This window comes from Rhinoderma darwinii, chromosome 9, assembly GCF_050947455.1.
Source record: "Rhinoderma darwinii isolate aRhiDar2 chromosome 9, aRhiDar2.hap1, whole genome shotgun sequence".
Lineage (NCBI taxonomy): Eukaryota > Metazoa > Chordata > Amphibia > Anura > Rhinodermatidae > Rhinoderma > Rhinoderma darwinii.
This window is the reverse complement of record NC_134695.1, coordinates 59,398,495-59,416,919: the sequence shown is the minus strand read 5'-3', so window position 1 is coordinate 59,416,919 and position 18,425 is coordinate 59,398,495. Positions and strand designations below refer to the sequence as shown.

Below are 18,425 nucleotides of genomic sequence, written 5' to 3'. Positions count from 1 at the left end.
TACGTCCGAAATTACGGCTTGAATGCGTTGACAAACATCTGCCCATTGAAAGCAATGGGCTGACGTTTGTCTGTTCACACGAGGCGTATATTTACGCGCCGCTGTCAAAGAAGTGACCTGTCACTTCTTGGGGCGTAATTGGAGCCGTTATTCATTGACTCCAATGAAAAGCAGCGCCAATTACGTCCGTAATGGACGCGGCGTTCAAGCGCCTGCACATGCCGTTACGGCTGAAATGACGGGGCTGTTTTCTCCTGAAAACAGCCCCGTAATTTCGGCCGTTACGGACGCTGTCGTGTGAAATACCCTAACTGCTCGTTTATAAAACTTTTGACAAATCATAGTGACATATTAGAAGTTTTGATCAGTGGGGTTTCGACTGCTGAGACCCCCACCGATCACTGAAGCGAAGGAGCAGAAGTGCTCAGCCGAGTGCTGTGCCCCTTCGGCTTTGATCGGCCTGGACACTGTATATCAAAACTTCTGAGATGTCAAAAGTTTTATTAAAGAACAGTTACTCTTTAACCCCTTGCGTACCTTCGACGTAATAGTACGTCGCTGGCCGCTTATTCCAGCGTACCTTCGACGTACTATTACGGCGCAGGAATAAACTGTCACTATGTGAAATCACATAGTGACAGAACAGCGGCGGCAGCTGTCATTGACAGCTAACCGTCTCTGCTACCGGCCTGGGGACCAATTAGCAGTCCCCAATGCCGGCGATTGCTGTGATTGGTCAGTCTCTGAAGACTGACCAATCACAGCCGTCTGTGACGTTTTCTGCAGGAGAAAGCTCCTGTCACTTTCTCTGATCTCCTCACTTCTGTGAGATACGTGAGGAGATCAGAGAAAGCGGTGTAAAAAAACAAACCACTATTTTTATTAACCCCTTCCAGAAAATGGGCGTATAGTAACGCCCTGAGGATGAAGCGGGCACAGGAGCTGTGCTCGCTCCATCTTCATCGGATGTCGGCTGTAATATACAGCCGACATCCCACTGCAACTACAGCGATCACTGTCCTCTCCGATCGCTGTAGTTTAACCCCTTAAATGCCGCTGTCAATAGCGACAGCGGCATTTAAGTGATTGATACAGAGGGAGGGGGCTCCCTCTGCACCCCATTCCCCCCCCCGCGAAAAATCGCGGGGTTCTGATGGTTGCAATGGCAACCAGGAAGCCTAGCAACGGCTTCCTGGTTGCCAGGTATGGGAGCCTATTAGGTCCTGCCCAAAGCAGGACATAATAGGCTCAACTGTCAGTTGTAAAGTGACAGTTACAATACACTGCACTACATCAGTACATACAGAAGTAGTGCAGTGTATTGTGCAGGGGATCAGGAGATCAGATCTTCCAGTCCCCTAGTATGTGTAAAATAAAAAGTGAAAAAAAAGTAAAAAAAAAGTTTTAGATAAATAAATAAATAAATACAAGTTTTACGTAATAAAAACAATAATCGCCTTGTTTCCCTGATCAAGCCCTTTATAATTAGAAAAAAAATGAAAAAAAAGACAAAAACTAGATATAATAGGTATCGCCGCGTTCGTATCGGCCTGACCTAAAAAAATATCTTATTATTTATCCCGCACGGCAGAATTTCCTTTTTTGGTCACGTTGTTTCCAAAAAAATGGAATAAAAAGTGATCAAAAAGTCGCACGTAGTCAAACATGGTACCAATAAAAACGACAGTGTGTCATGCAAAAAATGTATGTACTCCGCACAGATTACATATGCCCCCACATTATAAACTGAAACACCAGTAAAACACTAAACAAAACTACTACCAAGCAAAATCTGCGCTCCAAAAGCCAAATGGCGCTCCTTCTGGGCCTGGCAATGTGCCCAAACAGCGGTTTATGACCACATATGGGGTATTACCGTACTCTGGAGAACCGCTTAACAATTTATGGGGCGTATGTCTCCGGTGGTACAAGCTGGGCCCAACAATGGGCACTGAAATAGCATATATGTGGAAAATGTCAATTTTCAATCTGCAACATCCACTGTGCACTAATTTCTGCAAAACCTTTGGGGGTCAAAATGCTCACTACACTTCTAGATGAATTCCTTGAGGGGTGTAGTTTCCTAAATGGGGTCACTTCTCGGGAGTTTTCACTGTACTCGTACCTCAGCGCAATGCAACATGGCGTCAAAAACAAATTTTGTAAAATCTTCACTCCAAAAACGAAATTGCACTTTTTCCGTTTAGACCCTTGCCGTATGTCCAAATAGTCGTTTACAACCACATATGGGGTATTTCCGTAATCAGGAGAAATTGTGTAACACATTTTGGGGTGTCTTTTCTCCTGTATTCCTTGTGGAAATGAAAAATTCTGAGCTAAAGCTACAGGTTATTGAAAAAAAAAAATGTTTTCATTTTCACGGACCAATTCTAATAAAATCTATAAAACACCTGAGGGCTCAAAATGCTCACTACACCTCTAATTTAATTCTTTCAGGGGTATAGTCTCCAAATTGGGATCACATCTGGGGAATTTCTACTATACTGGTACTTCAGGGACTCTGCAAATGCGACATGGCCCCCAGAAACCAATTCAGCAAAATCTGAGCTGCAAAATCCAAATGGTGCTCCGTCCCTTCTGAGCCCTGCCATGGGTCCAAACAGCAGTTTATTACCACATATGGGGTATTTCCGTAATCAGGAGAAATTGCTTTACAAATTTTGAGGTGCTTTTTCTCCTTTATTCCTTATAAAAATTAGAAAATTCTGTGTTTTTTCAAAAAAAAAGTCTCTTTTCATCTTCACAGACTAATTCCAATAAATTCAGCAAAAAACCTGTGGGGTCAAAATGATAACTATACCACTAGAAAAATTCCTTGAGGGGTATAGTTTCCAAAATGGGGTCACTTTTGGGGGGATTCCACTGTTTAGGTCCCTCCAGGGCGTTGCAAACGTGACATGGCACTGAAAACCATTCCAGTAAAATCAGAGCTCCAAAATTCAAATGGGGATCCTTCCCTTCTGAGCCCTGCCATGGGTCCAAACAGCAGTTTATTACCACATATGGGGTATTTCCGTAATCGCGAGAATTTGCTTTACAAATGTTGGGGTGCTTTCTCTCCTTTATTTCTTGCAAAAATTAGAAATTTTTACGTTTTTCCAGAAAAAAAGTAGATTTTCATTTTCACAGAAAACTCTAGAAAATATAGCAAAATACCTGTGGGGTCAAAATGCTAACTATACCCCTAGATAAATTCCCTGAGGGGTGTAGTTTAAAAAATGGGGATCACTTTTGGGGGTTTCCACTGTTTTGGCACCACAAGACCTCTTCAAACCTGACATGGTGCCTAAAATATATTCTGAAAAAAGGAGGCCCCAAAATCCACTAGGTGCTCCTTTGCTTCTGAGGCCTGTGTTTCAGTCCATTAGCGCACTAGGGCCACGTGTGGGATATTTCTAAAAACTGCAGAATCTGGGCAATAAATATTGTGTTGCATTTCTCAGGTAAAACCTTCTGTGGTACAGAAGAAAATGTATTACATATGAATTTTGTAAAAAAAAATTAAATTTGAAAATTTCAGCTCTACTTTCCTTCAATTCCTGTAAAACGCCTAAAGGGTTGAAACACTTTGGCTGGGTTCACACGTGGCGGAATTTCACTTAAATTCCGCTGCGGACACTCCGCAGCGTTAATCCGCAGCGGAGCCGTTTGTCCATTGACTTACACTTTAATTTAGCAGTGTTCGTTTAGACGAGGCGTAAAATTCCGCTGCGGAGCATAGGCTGCGGAGCGGAATTTGGTGTCCGCAGCATGCTCTGTCTGTTGCGGAGCAGTGGCGGACTCATGGCGGAATTTCTCCATTGACTTCAATGGAGAGTCAAAATTCCGCAATGAAGTCCGCAGATCTTATGTGTGCTGCGGAGCGTATTGGTTTTACTACCATGACATTTCTTCATTCTGGCTGGACCTATGTATTTCTAGGTCTACAGCCAGACTGAGGAAGTCAATGGGGCTCCCGTAATGACGGGAGCGTTGCTAGGAGACGTCTGTAAATAGTCACTGTCCAGGGTGCTGAAAGAGTTAAGCGATCGGCAGTAACTGTTTCTGCACCCGGGACAGTGACTACCGATCTCAATATACATGTATCTGTAAAAAAATATATAAGTTCATACTTACCAAGAACTCCCTGCGTCTGTCTCCAGTCCGGCCTCCCAGGATGACGTTTCAGTCTAAGTGACGGCTGCAGCCAATCACAGGCCAAGCACAGGCTGCAGCGGTCACATGGACTGGCGCGTCATCCAGGGAGGTCAGGCTGGATGCCGAAAGAGGGACGCGTCACCAAGACAACGGCCGGTAAGTATGAAAATCGTTTACTTTCACTAGGGAAAGTGCTGTCCCTTCTCTCTATCCTGCACTGATAGGGAGAAGGGAAGCACTTTTCCCGCAGTCCGCAGCAGCTAGTCCGCATCAATGTACTGCACATTTTGTGCAGATCCGCAGCAGAATCTGCAACGCAGATTCTGTGCGGCATTGATGCGGACAGTTGCGGAGGAAATCCGCCACGTGTGGTCATGCCCTTTCTGAATGCAGTTTTGGATACTTTGAGGGGTGCAGTTTTCAAAATGGGGTGTTTTATGGGGGTTTCTAATATATAGGGCCCTCAAAACCACTTCAGAACTGAACTGGTCCATGAAAAAATCGCTTTTTGAAATTTTCTTAAAAATATGAGAAATTGCTGCTAAAGTTCTAAGCCTTGTGAGGTCATAGAAAAATAAAAGGATGTTCAAAAAACGATGCAAACATAAAGTAGACATATGGGAGATGTTAATTGGTAACTATTTTGTGTGGTATTACCATCTGTTTTACAAGCAGATACATTTAAAATTGGAAAAATCATAATTTCTTCATATTTTCGCTAAATGTTGGTGTTTTTCACAAATAAGCAATGAATTTATCGACCAAATTTTTGCACTAAACTAAAGTACAATGTGTCACGAGAAAACAATCTCAGAATCAATTGGATAGGTAAAAGCATTCCGGAGTTATTACCACATAAAGTGATACATGTCAGATTTGAAAAAATGGGTCTGGTCCTCAAGGCCAAAATGAGCTGGGTACTCAAGGGGTTAAGAAAGGAAACAAAGCATCAGACAACAATAACAAGAAAAGCTACAAAGAAGCAGCTAGTAGACTGACGCCAATCTTACCTCGACAAGTGGATGCCAATGGGCTATGGGCTTTCTTGGATATGATAGCATTTCACTCCAATGCTCCCGACCCAAGCTCTCTGCGTCGTTGCCTACTTGACATACCCCAATGACCTCATTGTGACCTACACTGTGAAAATGTTAAATAATGTTTTTTCTGTATGAAATACATTGAAACAATTCACATCCATAAGACATTTAAACAGTTTGGATTATTCAAAAGTGGTCATCATGCTGACAGCAATGCTGGTATCAGGGCAGGTTAAAAGGGTTTCCATGAACAGTGCCACTCTTTTCCATGAGCTGAGTCTGGTATTGCAGCTTGGGGCTTGTTCACATCAGCGTCAGGCTTCCGTTCATGGGTCCCGTTAGACATTTCCGTCAGAGGAACCCATGAACGGAAAGCCAAATGGAAACCATAGGTTACGTGTCCATTACCATTGATTTCAATGGTAATGCTTCCGTTGCAAATGCTTTCCATTTGTTTAGGTTCCGTAAGCTTTCTCTTTCTTTTGTGGAAACAATAGCGTAGTCGACTACGCTATTATTTCAGCTAAATAAAATATGGAAACCTTGCGGAACAGAAACAAATGGAAACCATTTGCAACGGAAGCCTGGCGCTGATGTGAACACAGCCTTAGCCACATTTAAAGGGTTTTCACATGAGGGACATTTATGACATATCCGCAGGATATGTCATAAATGTCAGATCGATGCGGGTCCCACCTCTGGGACCCGCACCTATCTCTAGTACGGGGTCCCCTAAATCCCGTTCTAGCTTTTTGTTCTCACGCTGACTCCCGGCCACTTCCTGATTACATGGTCGGGAGTTACAGAAACATCATAACTCGCTGAGATACGCTGTTTCCGTAGCTCCAGACCATGTAATCAGTAAGTGGCCGGGAGTCAGCGAGAGCACAAAAAGATAGAACGGGGTTTGGGGGGCCCCGTTTTATAGATAGGTGCTAGTCCCAGAGTTGGGACCCCTCATCTATCTGACATTTATGACATATCATGTGGATATGCCATAAATGTCTCTGATGGGAAAACCACTTTAAGTGAATGGGGATGAGGTGTAATACCCGACACAGGCCATGGACAACAATGGTTCTGTTTTAAGCAAGAAAAAAACAGACTCTTTTTCTAATCCCGTATAATTCCTTAACATATTGCAATGAGTAAAAAAATAGATTTTGTCAAGTATAACAACTACAAAATGTGGGATGTGTGTATGGACTATAAAGGTGAAAACTAAAATGTTTTTCATAAGGTCATGAACAGAAGCATCTACAATATGTCCCTAGTAACTTAACTTTAAGAACTGAAATGAGAGGGGGGGGTCTCTATTTTGAATTCATTGTCCAACTGATATGGAGAGTTGGGCGGTCCTGCCTAAAAGTAGCCTTGTCTATCGGCGGATCTTCTTCGTTTCTCTTCGTGAGTTCTCTTGGTGTTCACTGACAGGCAGGACTTGCCTCTTACCGTTCTGCCCACCACCTGTCCAAATCTTCTGGAAAGCAGATGCAATATACAGCTCCATGGCCGTCAGAATGGGTGGGGCTGTATAAAGGGGTGGTCTTATATTCCACTAAATGAACCTTTTTGTGGGCATCTTTAGGTGTCCCTATTGAAAGGTAATCTGTCACCAGGACATTCCTCTTTAACTTAGCTAGGAATGCTTGAAGGCCATTTTGGGCACTGCTAAAAATGTCTGCCAGGTCTTCTCCAGAGCGCAAACAGGGTATGAATCTCGACCAGAAAAGCAGACCTCCAAGATGCAAAGTAGCAATAGCAGGCAAAATCTAACATGTCTGCTGTGGCACATTGGCATTAAGGAGGACCTGTCACCTCTCCTGATATGTCTGCTTTAGTCAATTCTTGCATTCCCCATGAATAACACTTCCGGAGCATTTTCTTAGAACTCTATGTTGTGCCTTTTCTCTGTTATTCTTCCTAGAAATGTATGAATGAATTGACAACTGGGTGTTACCAGTTGGGGGTGTGTCCCTTTACAGTCTGACAATGTCCAATCAATACTGTCAGAGTGAGATTGTGTAGGGACACACCCCTTTGACAAAGTGAATGGTAACACCCAGTTGTCAATTTATTCATACATTTTTAGGAGGAATAACAGAGGAACTGCACAATGCAGAGTTCAAAGAAAATGTGCTATAGAATATTAAATAGGGAATACAAGTCAGGAGAGGTAACAGGTCCTCTTTAAATGTCTACGCTTTAGGTGCTGAAAATTGCATTGGCACGGAACTACAATGACTTATAGGTCGTGTTCACACGGGGTGGATACGCTGCGTAAAAGTATGCAGCGTATCCGCCCTATGCACCGCAGGGAATTCCGGGCGAAAAAGCACACCAAACTGTGTATATCCGCTGCCAGCAGGCCGGCCTCCTGGGATGACGTTTCATCCCAGGAGACTGATGCAGCCTGGGATTGGCGGCAGCGGCGGTCACATAGGATGAAGCGTCATCCCATGAGACCGGCCCTTTGACGTCATACAGGCCGGCCTCCTGGGATGACGTTATATCCCATGTGACCGCCGCTACAGCCTGTGATTGGCTGCGGCGGTAACATGGGATGAAACATCATCCCAGGAGGAACACAGATTTCTGGGTAAATATGTTTTTTTTTATGTATTACGTTTTTTGTGTCGCTGCAAAAACACAACAAACGCTATTTGTTGCGGGATTTATCTCCCTGTTGAATTCAATAGGGAAAACCTGCAACAAATAAGCAGCGTTTACACAAATACAATTGACATGCTGAACTTCTGCACCGCAGGTCAATTTCTGAGCATTTTTTCTGCTCAGTATATACGCAGCATGTGGATGAGATTTGTTTTATCTCATCCCCTTTGCTGCTACTGTATTTGCTGTGGATTTTCCGCAAAAATTCAGTTGCAGAAAAACCGCAGTATTTACGCAACGTGTTTTGTGAGGGGACAAATCTGAAATGTTCTACTTTCACTGATTCCTGTGAACAGCCTGATTTTGCCTCAATAATACCTTGAAAAACATTCTTCTCATGTCTACTGGTGATTTTTATGAAATTTTCTTTAAAGTGGATGTGCACCCTCAAACACCATTTTGTATTTTCATCTATCTACACCAGCACTGATCAATTTTTGATACTGAACACCAAGTCCCCTGTATAGACATAGAGTTAAATTAATAAAATTATGGTTATCACCAGCCACCACTAGAGGGAGCTTACTTTGTATACATTGAACATAATAATAACAACACAGTATGCAGTAATCTCCTAGACTCCCCCTAGTGGTGTCAGCCAGAATATTATTTTTTACGTCTATGTCTATTCAGGGGATTTAGAGTTCTGCGTCGAAACCGCTATAAAGATATATTAAGAAATATATCAGCACAGAACCAAAAGTGTTAAAAGGTGGAGATTCACTTTAAACTCAATTATTTTGCCTGTAAGCTATCAATGAAAACCATCTAAACAGATGATAGCAGCTATGCTATACTTCTCATGTATGAGCTGAATAAAACATTGATAATAACTGAGAATTCATTGTAATATCTCACCGGTCGTAATCCATCACTGCTATTAACAGACTGATCTGATCGATATTTTCTGGCGGGACATCAAATACTATGGCTTCATTATAAACAGGGTTTAATGTATTCCTCTTGGTAGATGTTTTCCTTTTCTTAAGCCTCCTCCCATCACACATTAATGACACCTTCACATAGGGATCTATTAGAATGAGAGATAAATGACCTGTTATTCCTATTGAGTAGCTGTCAGCTCAGTAATCACTATGAAGTACGTTACCTTTACACATGTTATTGACAGCTCTATTGTATATTGCCAAAGAAGTTTAAACCCCCCCCCCCCCCCCCGCTTTTAGTTCCGTCCTACAATGTGATCCCATCAAATGGAATCCACAAATGATGAAATTGATATTATAATACTTTGGCCTCATAAGGGGAATCACAACATCGCATCTCAATGTACAGATGTAGCCATCTTTATCTTGACTTTTAACACATTAAATACACAGTGACAAGAAACTTTCGCTTGGCTTTTTTTAATGGCTTTTCATTGGCATTTGTTGTGTGATATCACGCTGCAGCAAGTTATCAGAGTCAAGATAAACTTGGCGACATCTCAAGGACACCTTCACCAAGTAATGGCAGCCATAGAAAACAGACATTTCCAGAATAAATACATACAAAGAGTTTTGATTATAAAGATATAACACTATATTTTCCAGATTGCTAAGTAAAGAGAGGATATGAATGTAGAGAAGAAATGATCCAGCGCTGATGGTAAGTTAAAAGGGAAACCGGAGTCCCATGTTTATTGGAGAAAAAAGCATAAAACAGAAGGGAGACGCAGTCCCAAGGTGTGAGTAGTCAGGGCTTGAACCTGAGCCAGGTTCAAGCCCTGACTACTCACACCTTGGGACTGCGTCTCCCTTCTGTTTTATGCTTTTTTCTCCAATAAACATGGGACTCCGGTTTCCCTTTTAACTTACCATCAGCGCTGGATCATTTCTTCTCTACATTCATTGCCTTACACCGCGGGCCGTCGCGGGGATCCGACTGACGCTGTCTGGAGACGCACACTGGTGAGCTGGAGGTTCTCTCCCTTTCTTCATAAAGAGAGGATAGTGTCATTGATTATTAAAGTATGCCCAATCCATTTATCTTGTTGCTGTGAATGTCTATCTATCTATCTGTGATGGATGGTCAAATTGCTTATGTTCTCTGTATTAAATTACACTATGAATTATCAAGCAGGATGCCGGATTATGAAGATATGTATTCTCCATTCAGTTATGATCTCTTTCTGTTACTGCTTGAATCACAAGGGAATAAGTTATTACTTTGTGTTCTTCTTCATGGCCTTCAATACTGGTAGATAGGAGTCTGGCAAAACGCCTAGACCTAAAATAATCATTATATTTCCAATTAATTCTTTATCTCAGTATTTCATACACATATGTGAAATCATCGCATGGCCTTGTGGAGACCTCCTACATTTCTATTGTTTGTAGGCCAGGATTTGCAGATGTTAGAAAGATCACGTGACCTCAGTGGGAAGGTACCCTATGACGTATTTTCAGTCTACGTGTAAAATGTTATGATTGGTTGTTCCATGAGAGGTAACACCCTGGTTAGAGGGGACGCCCTGAGGGTATATTAACCTATGTATCTTGATAATAAATGAGAATATTGATTGAGACGACAGATTGCTATTGTCTTTATTGATCTCCCGGTGCACTGCTGATACTTCAATTACCATATTTGAATACCACCTGACAAAGCAGAGGGAGCCCATTAGAGCACCCATCCCAAAAGGTGCTACCTGGAAGGGGTTTCTTCGACAGTTATGGTGCCGAAACCCGGGACCTCCTAATGAGAATTTTGTGCAAAGTCCACTAATCTGGAAGGACCTGGGGAGTCACTGAAACCAAAACCGCGCGGTAAGTAACAGACTTTATGTTACACCATTTGTTTCAGCCACTCTGTTAAGTCCCTGGAAACATACTTTGTATATGTAAGTCTCTACAAAGGGGTCCCGTAATAATCAGGTCCTTTGTCAGGATGGTAGTGTGGTTAAATGGATTTACATGGGGGTGTATGTGACAAGTGTGATAAATGTGTGTGTAGTGTGATGTTGAATACATCTGTGAGAAGACATACATATCAAATTGTTGAAACTGTATGGCTCCCAGCCCAGAAGTAATATCCACTTCATAGAAGACGATATACACTCACGATATAAATTCATTGCCAGACAGTGATATTGTGTGTAAGGGTCCATAAACCAGTTGTATGCATTGCCAGACTGGCATAAGGTGGGAATCAGTACAGACTGATTTCTAGCACATGATAATCCGGCATATACACTTTGATGTAAAATAACATCCAAGTAATTAAGTCTGTAGTAGTATAACATCAGACCGCTGGATTGAATACCGTTGTAATATAACATCCTGTATTCATTGAATGACCCTGACACTTACCCCAGGTGCCACCTGTGTCGTAGTAATATAACTACCCAGACTAATTACAGTAAAGAACATCGGTATTGGCTCAGACACAGAGCCCCTAAAGAAATCATCACCAACATAGATAACAGGCCCCTAAACTACAACCCACAGAGAGAACGGCTGAGGGGGGAGGATTACATATATGTTACCAAATATAATTTGCATGTGAAACCATTGCAAAGTGCTAGAGGAAAGAGTTTGGGATATATGCTACATCACAGGCTGTATGAACTGAAAGACACACCCCGGCAGCAAGTGTTCTGCATAAGTGAAAGAGACGAAGGGTTTGTAGAAGTTTGAAATGAATGTGACCAACTCCTGCTTGAATCAATGGAAGTTCATGAATGTAGATTGTGTTGAAGGATTTGCTCTTGCAATTTGTGGATTGGCAGCATTTTGTCTGTTCTTGATGTTCAAAACAGTGAGGGATCAGAGAAAAGGATATCCCACTGCTAGAATAGTCTGAAGGAACGACTTTTGATATTGATAGTCTTTCTGAAACTGTAAGATAGATTGTCTGAGATATCTGTCAACAGACTAAGGCCTGTCTGTTTGGAGCTGGGGAGTTTTCCGGAGACTACCCTACGCCCTCTGACCATGGGATCAGGAAATAGTAAGACAAAAATGCGGGACAGCCCTGAGACGTGGGTCTCTGCCATCAAAATAGTAGAAAGAGCAAAAGGATCTGAGGCTGTGAAGGATTGTAAAAGAATGTTTAAAATGATGGGAGTTGGGTCCTATGGCACATTAGCAGAATGTGATTGGAAAAGATTTATGACAAATTGTGTTGGATGGTTGAAAGACAATAACATGGTGGAAAAAGCCCAAATGTGGTATGAGGTAGCACAGAGAGTGAGTAACACAGAACATAAGAGTATGGAAGCAAATCATGGAATAATGTATGATTTATATGACCCTTTAAGTGAAAAGCTCCTCACTAATGTGTTAACCCCTTTACAACTGCCAAACAGCCCCGCAGCAGCAACTGCGCCATCTCCTTATCCTGAAAATAGCAAGAAAGGCAGCTGCTGGACATGTCCACACTGTGGGCAGCAGAACCCCCTCACTGCAGGATATTGTGTCAGTTGTGGTACGCAGCGCCCCACTAGATTGTTTCCGTTAGTATCAAGTATCCATACACACAGGGGACCAAAACCAGTAGATGTAGACGGGCAACCAGTACCTGGGGCAGTAGGGGAAATCCAGTCACATGAAGCCACTGTGTATCGCCCCTGGAGCCCGGCTGATTTACTAGCTGTATGTAACACACTCCCAGACCCACGTAAAACACCAAGCGCTTTCCATAGAAAGCTGCGAGCAGTACATCTAGCTTACCGTGCTACATGGTCAGATATGGAGAGCCTGGTAGAAACAAAGGGAGGGGAAGTGCTCAAAAATCAAATTCAAGCTGCTATTACAAATCCCGTACCAGCAAATAAAACCAATGAGCAATCAGGACTAGAATACCTGAACGCTATGCAGCCCTGGGTAGATGCTACTCAACAGGATCGAACTGATAGTTTTATGTCATTTTCCCAAGATGTTAAACAGTCAGTCCCTGATTATGCCACAACTTTACAGCAGCAGTGGTTAGATCACGGGTATGAAGAAGGTGATGCAAAAGACTTGCGCCTACTAAAAATAACTTTTATGTCCGGTCTTAAGCCGGCAGTACAAGAAGCTGTTAAAAGATCCCGCCCCGACTGGCGTACATGCCAGTTTAATGATTTAGTGAGCATTGCAAAAGGTGCAGAGTTAGATTTAGCTCCTAAAAGAACTCGTCTCGCCCCGATGCAACAAAAGGGGGGCTATGGAGGAAGAGGCAGGGAACAAAAAGACACTTTGAGAACCCAGAGAAGGGATCTTAGCCAGATTACATGCTGGAACTGTGATAAGAAGGGTCATTATTCAGCCCGATGTCCCTCCCGTCCAGTTGAGCCTCCCAATTCTTTGATTGCTGCATAGGAAACTGGCAACCCTGATGTCTCCCTCTGCCCAGTGCTCCCCCCGACAGGTCCATCATTGATGGTGCCTGTTACTTTACCCACAGGGGAAAATACCTCTTTTCTAGTAGACACAGGGGCAGCCAGAACTGTATTACAAACCAAATATGTACCGGCAGAGTTGTTATCACCAGACTATATAGATTGTGAAGGGGTGGAGGGAACATCATTTCAGTTACAGTTAACAAAACCAATGCGACTGAATATACATGACACACAATCAATTGTCTCCCGTGTGTTAGTGTCACCACACACTCCCTACAATTTATTGGGGACAGATGTACTCAGTGCCCTGGGAGCAGCATTGGACTTTTCTTCTGGCACACCTACATTAACCTCTGCCATTCCAGAGTCCCTGCTATGCAAACTCCTTAGTATGGCAAGTATGCCGGACACTGAAAAAGCCCCCAGTACCCCTCCCCTTTGGTTGGCAGACATCCCAGAAAAACTATGGGCACAAGATAAGATGGATGTAGGAGTTTTAAATGTGCCGCCTGTACAAGTAAATTTAAAACCAGACATGCAGAACCATCCTGTATGTATAAAGCAATATCCTCTGAGTCCACAGCAAGACGCTGCTATAGAAAAGGATATTAACTCCTTACTGGAAAACAATCTCATAGTGCCCATAATCTCGCCTTTCAACACTCCTCTTTACCCAGTAAAGAAAAAGACACTGCCCGGTCAACCTGTACAGTACCGGATGGTACATGACCTACGGGCTGTGAATGCTGTGACAATAATTAATACACCACAAGTGCCTAACCCACATACATTGCTCAACCAGGTCCCCGGCACTGCAGTCTATTTCACCGTTATAGACTTAGCCAATGCTTTCTTCTCCATCCCGCTGGATAAAGAGTGCCAGCAGTATTTTGCATTTACACATAGGGGAAGACAGTATGCTTGGGTAGTGCTGCCACAGGGTGCCGCAAACTCCCCTGATATCTTCTCACGTACCATGAAAGATATTCTGGACACCTGGCAGCCCCCCAATCAGTCCTCAGTTCTACTACAATATGTAGATGATTTGTTACTTTGTAGTGAGAGTCTGGAGAACAGTGAAACAGATTCTAAATCACTATTAATGTTCCTAGAAGAAGTTGGCTGTAAAGCGAGCAAGCACAAGCTGCAATTATGTGCCAAAACAGTTGTTTTCCTTGGCCACTGTATTTCCCAAGGTATGAAACACTTAACCCCTGACAGGCTGGAAATCATACAGAAACACCCAGTCCCTAGAAACCCTAAACAATTGAGGACTTTCCTGGGTTTAATAGGGTACTGCAGAGCCTGGATCAGGGATGCCTCTGCTATGATGCAACCATTATATGACTGTCTCACCTCTGACCCATTTGTACTGTCACCAGAGGCAATTGACAATTTTCACTCCCTGAAACTGTCACTGACTACAAGGCCAGCACTGGGACTTCCTGACTACAATAAGCCATTTACTCTGTTCTGCCATGAACAGGCAGGCCATGCCTCTGGAGTATTAGCCCAAGATCATGGAGGCAAGATGCGACCACTTGCCTATTACTCCCTTGCTCTGGATCCCATTGTACTAGGATCCCCGACATGCATACGCGCTGTCTCAGCAGCAGCAGCTTTAGTTGATAAAGCAACAGACATTGTACTTCAACATGACATTATTGTGCAAGTCCCACACGCAGTGCAAGAAATGATGAACACAGTCAAGACAAAACACTTATCAGTTGCAAGACTTACTAAAATTGAACTTACCCTTCTGTCCCCTAATGTGACTATCAAACGTTGTGTTGTTCTGAATCCAGCTACACTCCTGCCCCTAGATTCTGAACAAAAGGAGGGAGGAGTGGGGGGACAGGGACATGGACACCCCCTTATTTTTCAACTATCCACTGATGATGAACTATTTAATTTTGAACATGAACATGACTGTCAAAGCCTAGTGGATATGGAATCAAACGGCATAAACAGTATATTTGATGTTGCTCTAATTAACCCTGATGCTGAGTATTTTGTAGATGGATCTCGATATTGGAGCGAAGACAAAGGACATTTCCTCACCGGGTATGCAGTGGTCCACAATGGTAAGGCCGTCATACAACAGTCCCTACCCTCCAGCAGCTCAGCTCAGGAGGCAGAACTAAAAGCACTCGCTGAGGCGTGTAAATTGGGTAAGGGACAGCGTGTCAACATATACACTGACTCCAGATATGCCTTTGGAGTTGCACATGACTTTGGGACAATATGGAGAGCCAGAGGGTTCTTGACCTCGGCAGGTAAACCTATAAAGAATGCAAAAGCAGTAGAAGAACTTTTAGAATCACTGCACATGCCAGACCAAGCAGCTATAGTCAAAGTACAGGCACACACTAATAACAGTGATCTCCTATCAAAAGGGAATGAGGCTGCGGATGCAGCGGCAAAGGACGCTGCTGCTCTCCCTCTGATGATTGTGAAGCCTGTTTTACAACCCATCACAGAGACCCTGTTGCGTGCTTTCCAGGACCAAGCACCCCCTCAAGAGCAAGCAGAATGGGAGGAGAGAGGTGCAGCAATAGGTCTAGGACAGTTGAGGCATCTTAATTCTAAGGTTTGCCTACCAAGAGCACTGTATCCAATGATGTGTGCCCTAGCCCATGGGAAAACACACTGTTCAAAGGGAGCTATGAGCCAGCTAGTGTTACAGACATGGCATGCTCCTGGTTTTCAAAATGCAGCAGCCAAATATACAGAGGGCTGCATGACATGTGCACAACACAACCCTGGTAAAACCACCAAAACACCAGCTAAACACACTCCTAAGTCCTACTACCCCTTTCAGCGATTACAGGTGGACTACATACAACTACCTAAGGTGGGAATTTATCAATATGTACTTGTTTGCACTGATTTATTTTCAGGATGGCCAGAAGCTTTTCCAGTGGCTAAAGCAAATGCAGATACCACAGCAAAGAAACTGATAGCTGAGGTAGTGTGCCGCTATGGAGTACCAGAGACAATTGAAAGTGACAGAGGTACTCACTTTACCCAAGAACTATTGAGGAACATATTAAAAAGCCTTGGGATAGAACAAGCATTTCACACTCCCTATCACCCACAAAGCAGTGGTAAGGTAGAAAGACTAAATGGAACTTTGAAATTTAAAATCCAGAAGGCCATGAATGAAACTTCTTTACCGTGGACACAATGTCTACCCCTGGCTTTATACTCTGTAAGAACCACACCAAGAGGGAAGGATAAACTTTCTCCCTATGAAATATTGTTTGGAAATATGCCAAAGACTGGACTGTATTTTCCTCAGCAGTTACAAAAGCATTATGACAATATGACCACGTACTTGGCTGCCCTACACAAACAACTGGAGAGGACACACAAACTAATCCTTTCTTCTATTCCAGATCCAAACTTTCTTTCAGGTACCCACTCACTACAACCTGGAGACTGGGTGGTAACAAAGATACACAACAGGAGCAGTCTGGAGCCAAGGTACAGCCAACCAGTAGAAGTACAGCTGGTCACCGCCACATCAGTGAAGCTCCAAGGACGAGCCAATTGGATACATGCAAGCCATTGCAAAAAGGTTATCAGCCCAGATGACGTCGCCTCGAACGATGATGTTGCCCTTGGCAGGGTTGGTGTTGATGTTGCCCCTCGTGGGGACGATGACTCAAGTTCTCAAGGAGGAAGTGGACAATAAATTCATAAAACATCATCAAATTATAACATTAACAAACTTATCTGATTGTTGGATATGTACACACAGTCCCATAAGCTCAAAATCCATGCCATACATGGCTGTGCCCCTTAGTGAGAAAGAACTTCTTAACACTACATGTTGGGATCCCTCAAAGGTAAAGGATAACACAAAAAGGTATACATGGTCTAATACCAGTGTGCCCTTACCCATAGCAGGATGGATGGAGGATCCCTGGTGGCAGGTAAATCTAACCCTGATACCTGGTAAGGCACTGATTCTCACACAAAAGGAAAATGGAAAATGGGTCTCTAAAAATGTCACTAAAACACTGACACTAGGTGAGATCCCCATAAAAGGTATAAAGATAAGCTTCAATAAAACCCAACAGACCTCAGATGTATTTAAACCAAGTCTGGTAGAACGGTACATACATAATGGTAGTTGGGAATACGGCCATTTCTTCCCTTCAGGAAGTAAGACTGATTGTAAACGTTATCCAGGGTATATGCAAGAAACAGACTTACAAGGGAATGAAACCATGTATTGTGGATGCACAGGAGTATACCATGGGTCTTTGGGAACAAATTGTCCTTGGTGTGTATTACAACAGTCTTTTCCCCTAGTTCATTTTGCTCACATGTTAACCCTAGGAAGTATGCAATGGTTTGACCTTCCCCATGATATATATATAGTGTGCGGACACAATGCATATAAATGGATCCCGCAGACTACCACAGGTACCTGTACCCTAGCTAGGTTACAGTCTGCTACCTGGACATGGGACAAGGATGCACTTCCTTATGATAAAGTACCAAAACATATGCTGTACAAAAGGGAGGGAAAGCAAAAAGCCCACCCATTGGTACACTTACCTTGGCACACCAAGTTAGGATATGCTCTATCCATCTTTGGAGGACCAATTAGAAATGCACATAACATAGAAAAACTAGCAGAGTTGTTTGACAATATTACCGAATTAATATTTGATGCTTTAAATGTATCTTCAGTACTTACCCGACAGCTTATTACTGTTACTAACCAACATACACTTGTACTAGATTACTTAACTGCAAGTCAAGGGGGTATGTGCCAGATAGTGGGTCCTGCATGCTGTCATTATATAGATCCCCAAGGGACAGTACAGATTAAACATGATATTGAACAAGCAAAGCAATTAAAGGAGGAATTTAGGAAAGCCAATTCTGAAGAGGATTGGAACCTAGATTGGCCAGACTGGCTGTCATGGCTGAACCCGGCCTCATGGTTCAGAGGTATTGGAGGATGGGCTGCAGGACTCATGCAAGGCGCTTTACATATATTACTCATAATATTGATTATATATGTTTTTGTTAAATTAGTAGCATGTCTGATACCTATGCTATGTAAGAAGGCTAAGAAAATTGTCTATCATAAGCCGAAACCTTTTAATCAACAATACCCTATGTCACAGGGATTTTATGCACAAGGCCAGAACCTGGTGAATGGGTGAACACCCCACCATGTAACACTAAGTGTGTGTTCATTTATTAAAGCT

General features: G+C 43.0%; 1 protein-coding gene across 1 annotated transcript in view; it reads right to left on the bottom strand.

Annotated features, from left to right (window-relative positions):
• The window catches only part of SYT9 (synaptotagmin 9), a 156,940-nt gene that overhangs the window by 11,620 nt on the left and 126,895 nt on the right, over positions 1–18,425 (bottom strand). The window contains exons 5-6 of the mRNA XM_075837783.1: positions 8,730–8,901; positions 5,169–5,298 (exon numbers count right to left, since the gene is read on the bottom strand). Coding sequence (XP_075693898.1) covers positions 5,169–5,298; positions 8,730–8,901 — 302 coding nt within the window. The remainder of the gene's footprint in view (positions 1–5,168; positions 5,299–8,729; positions 8,902–18,425) is intronic.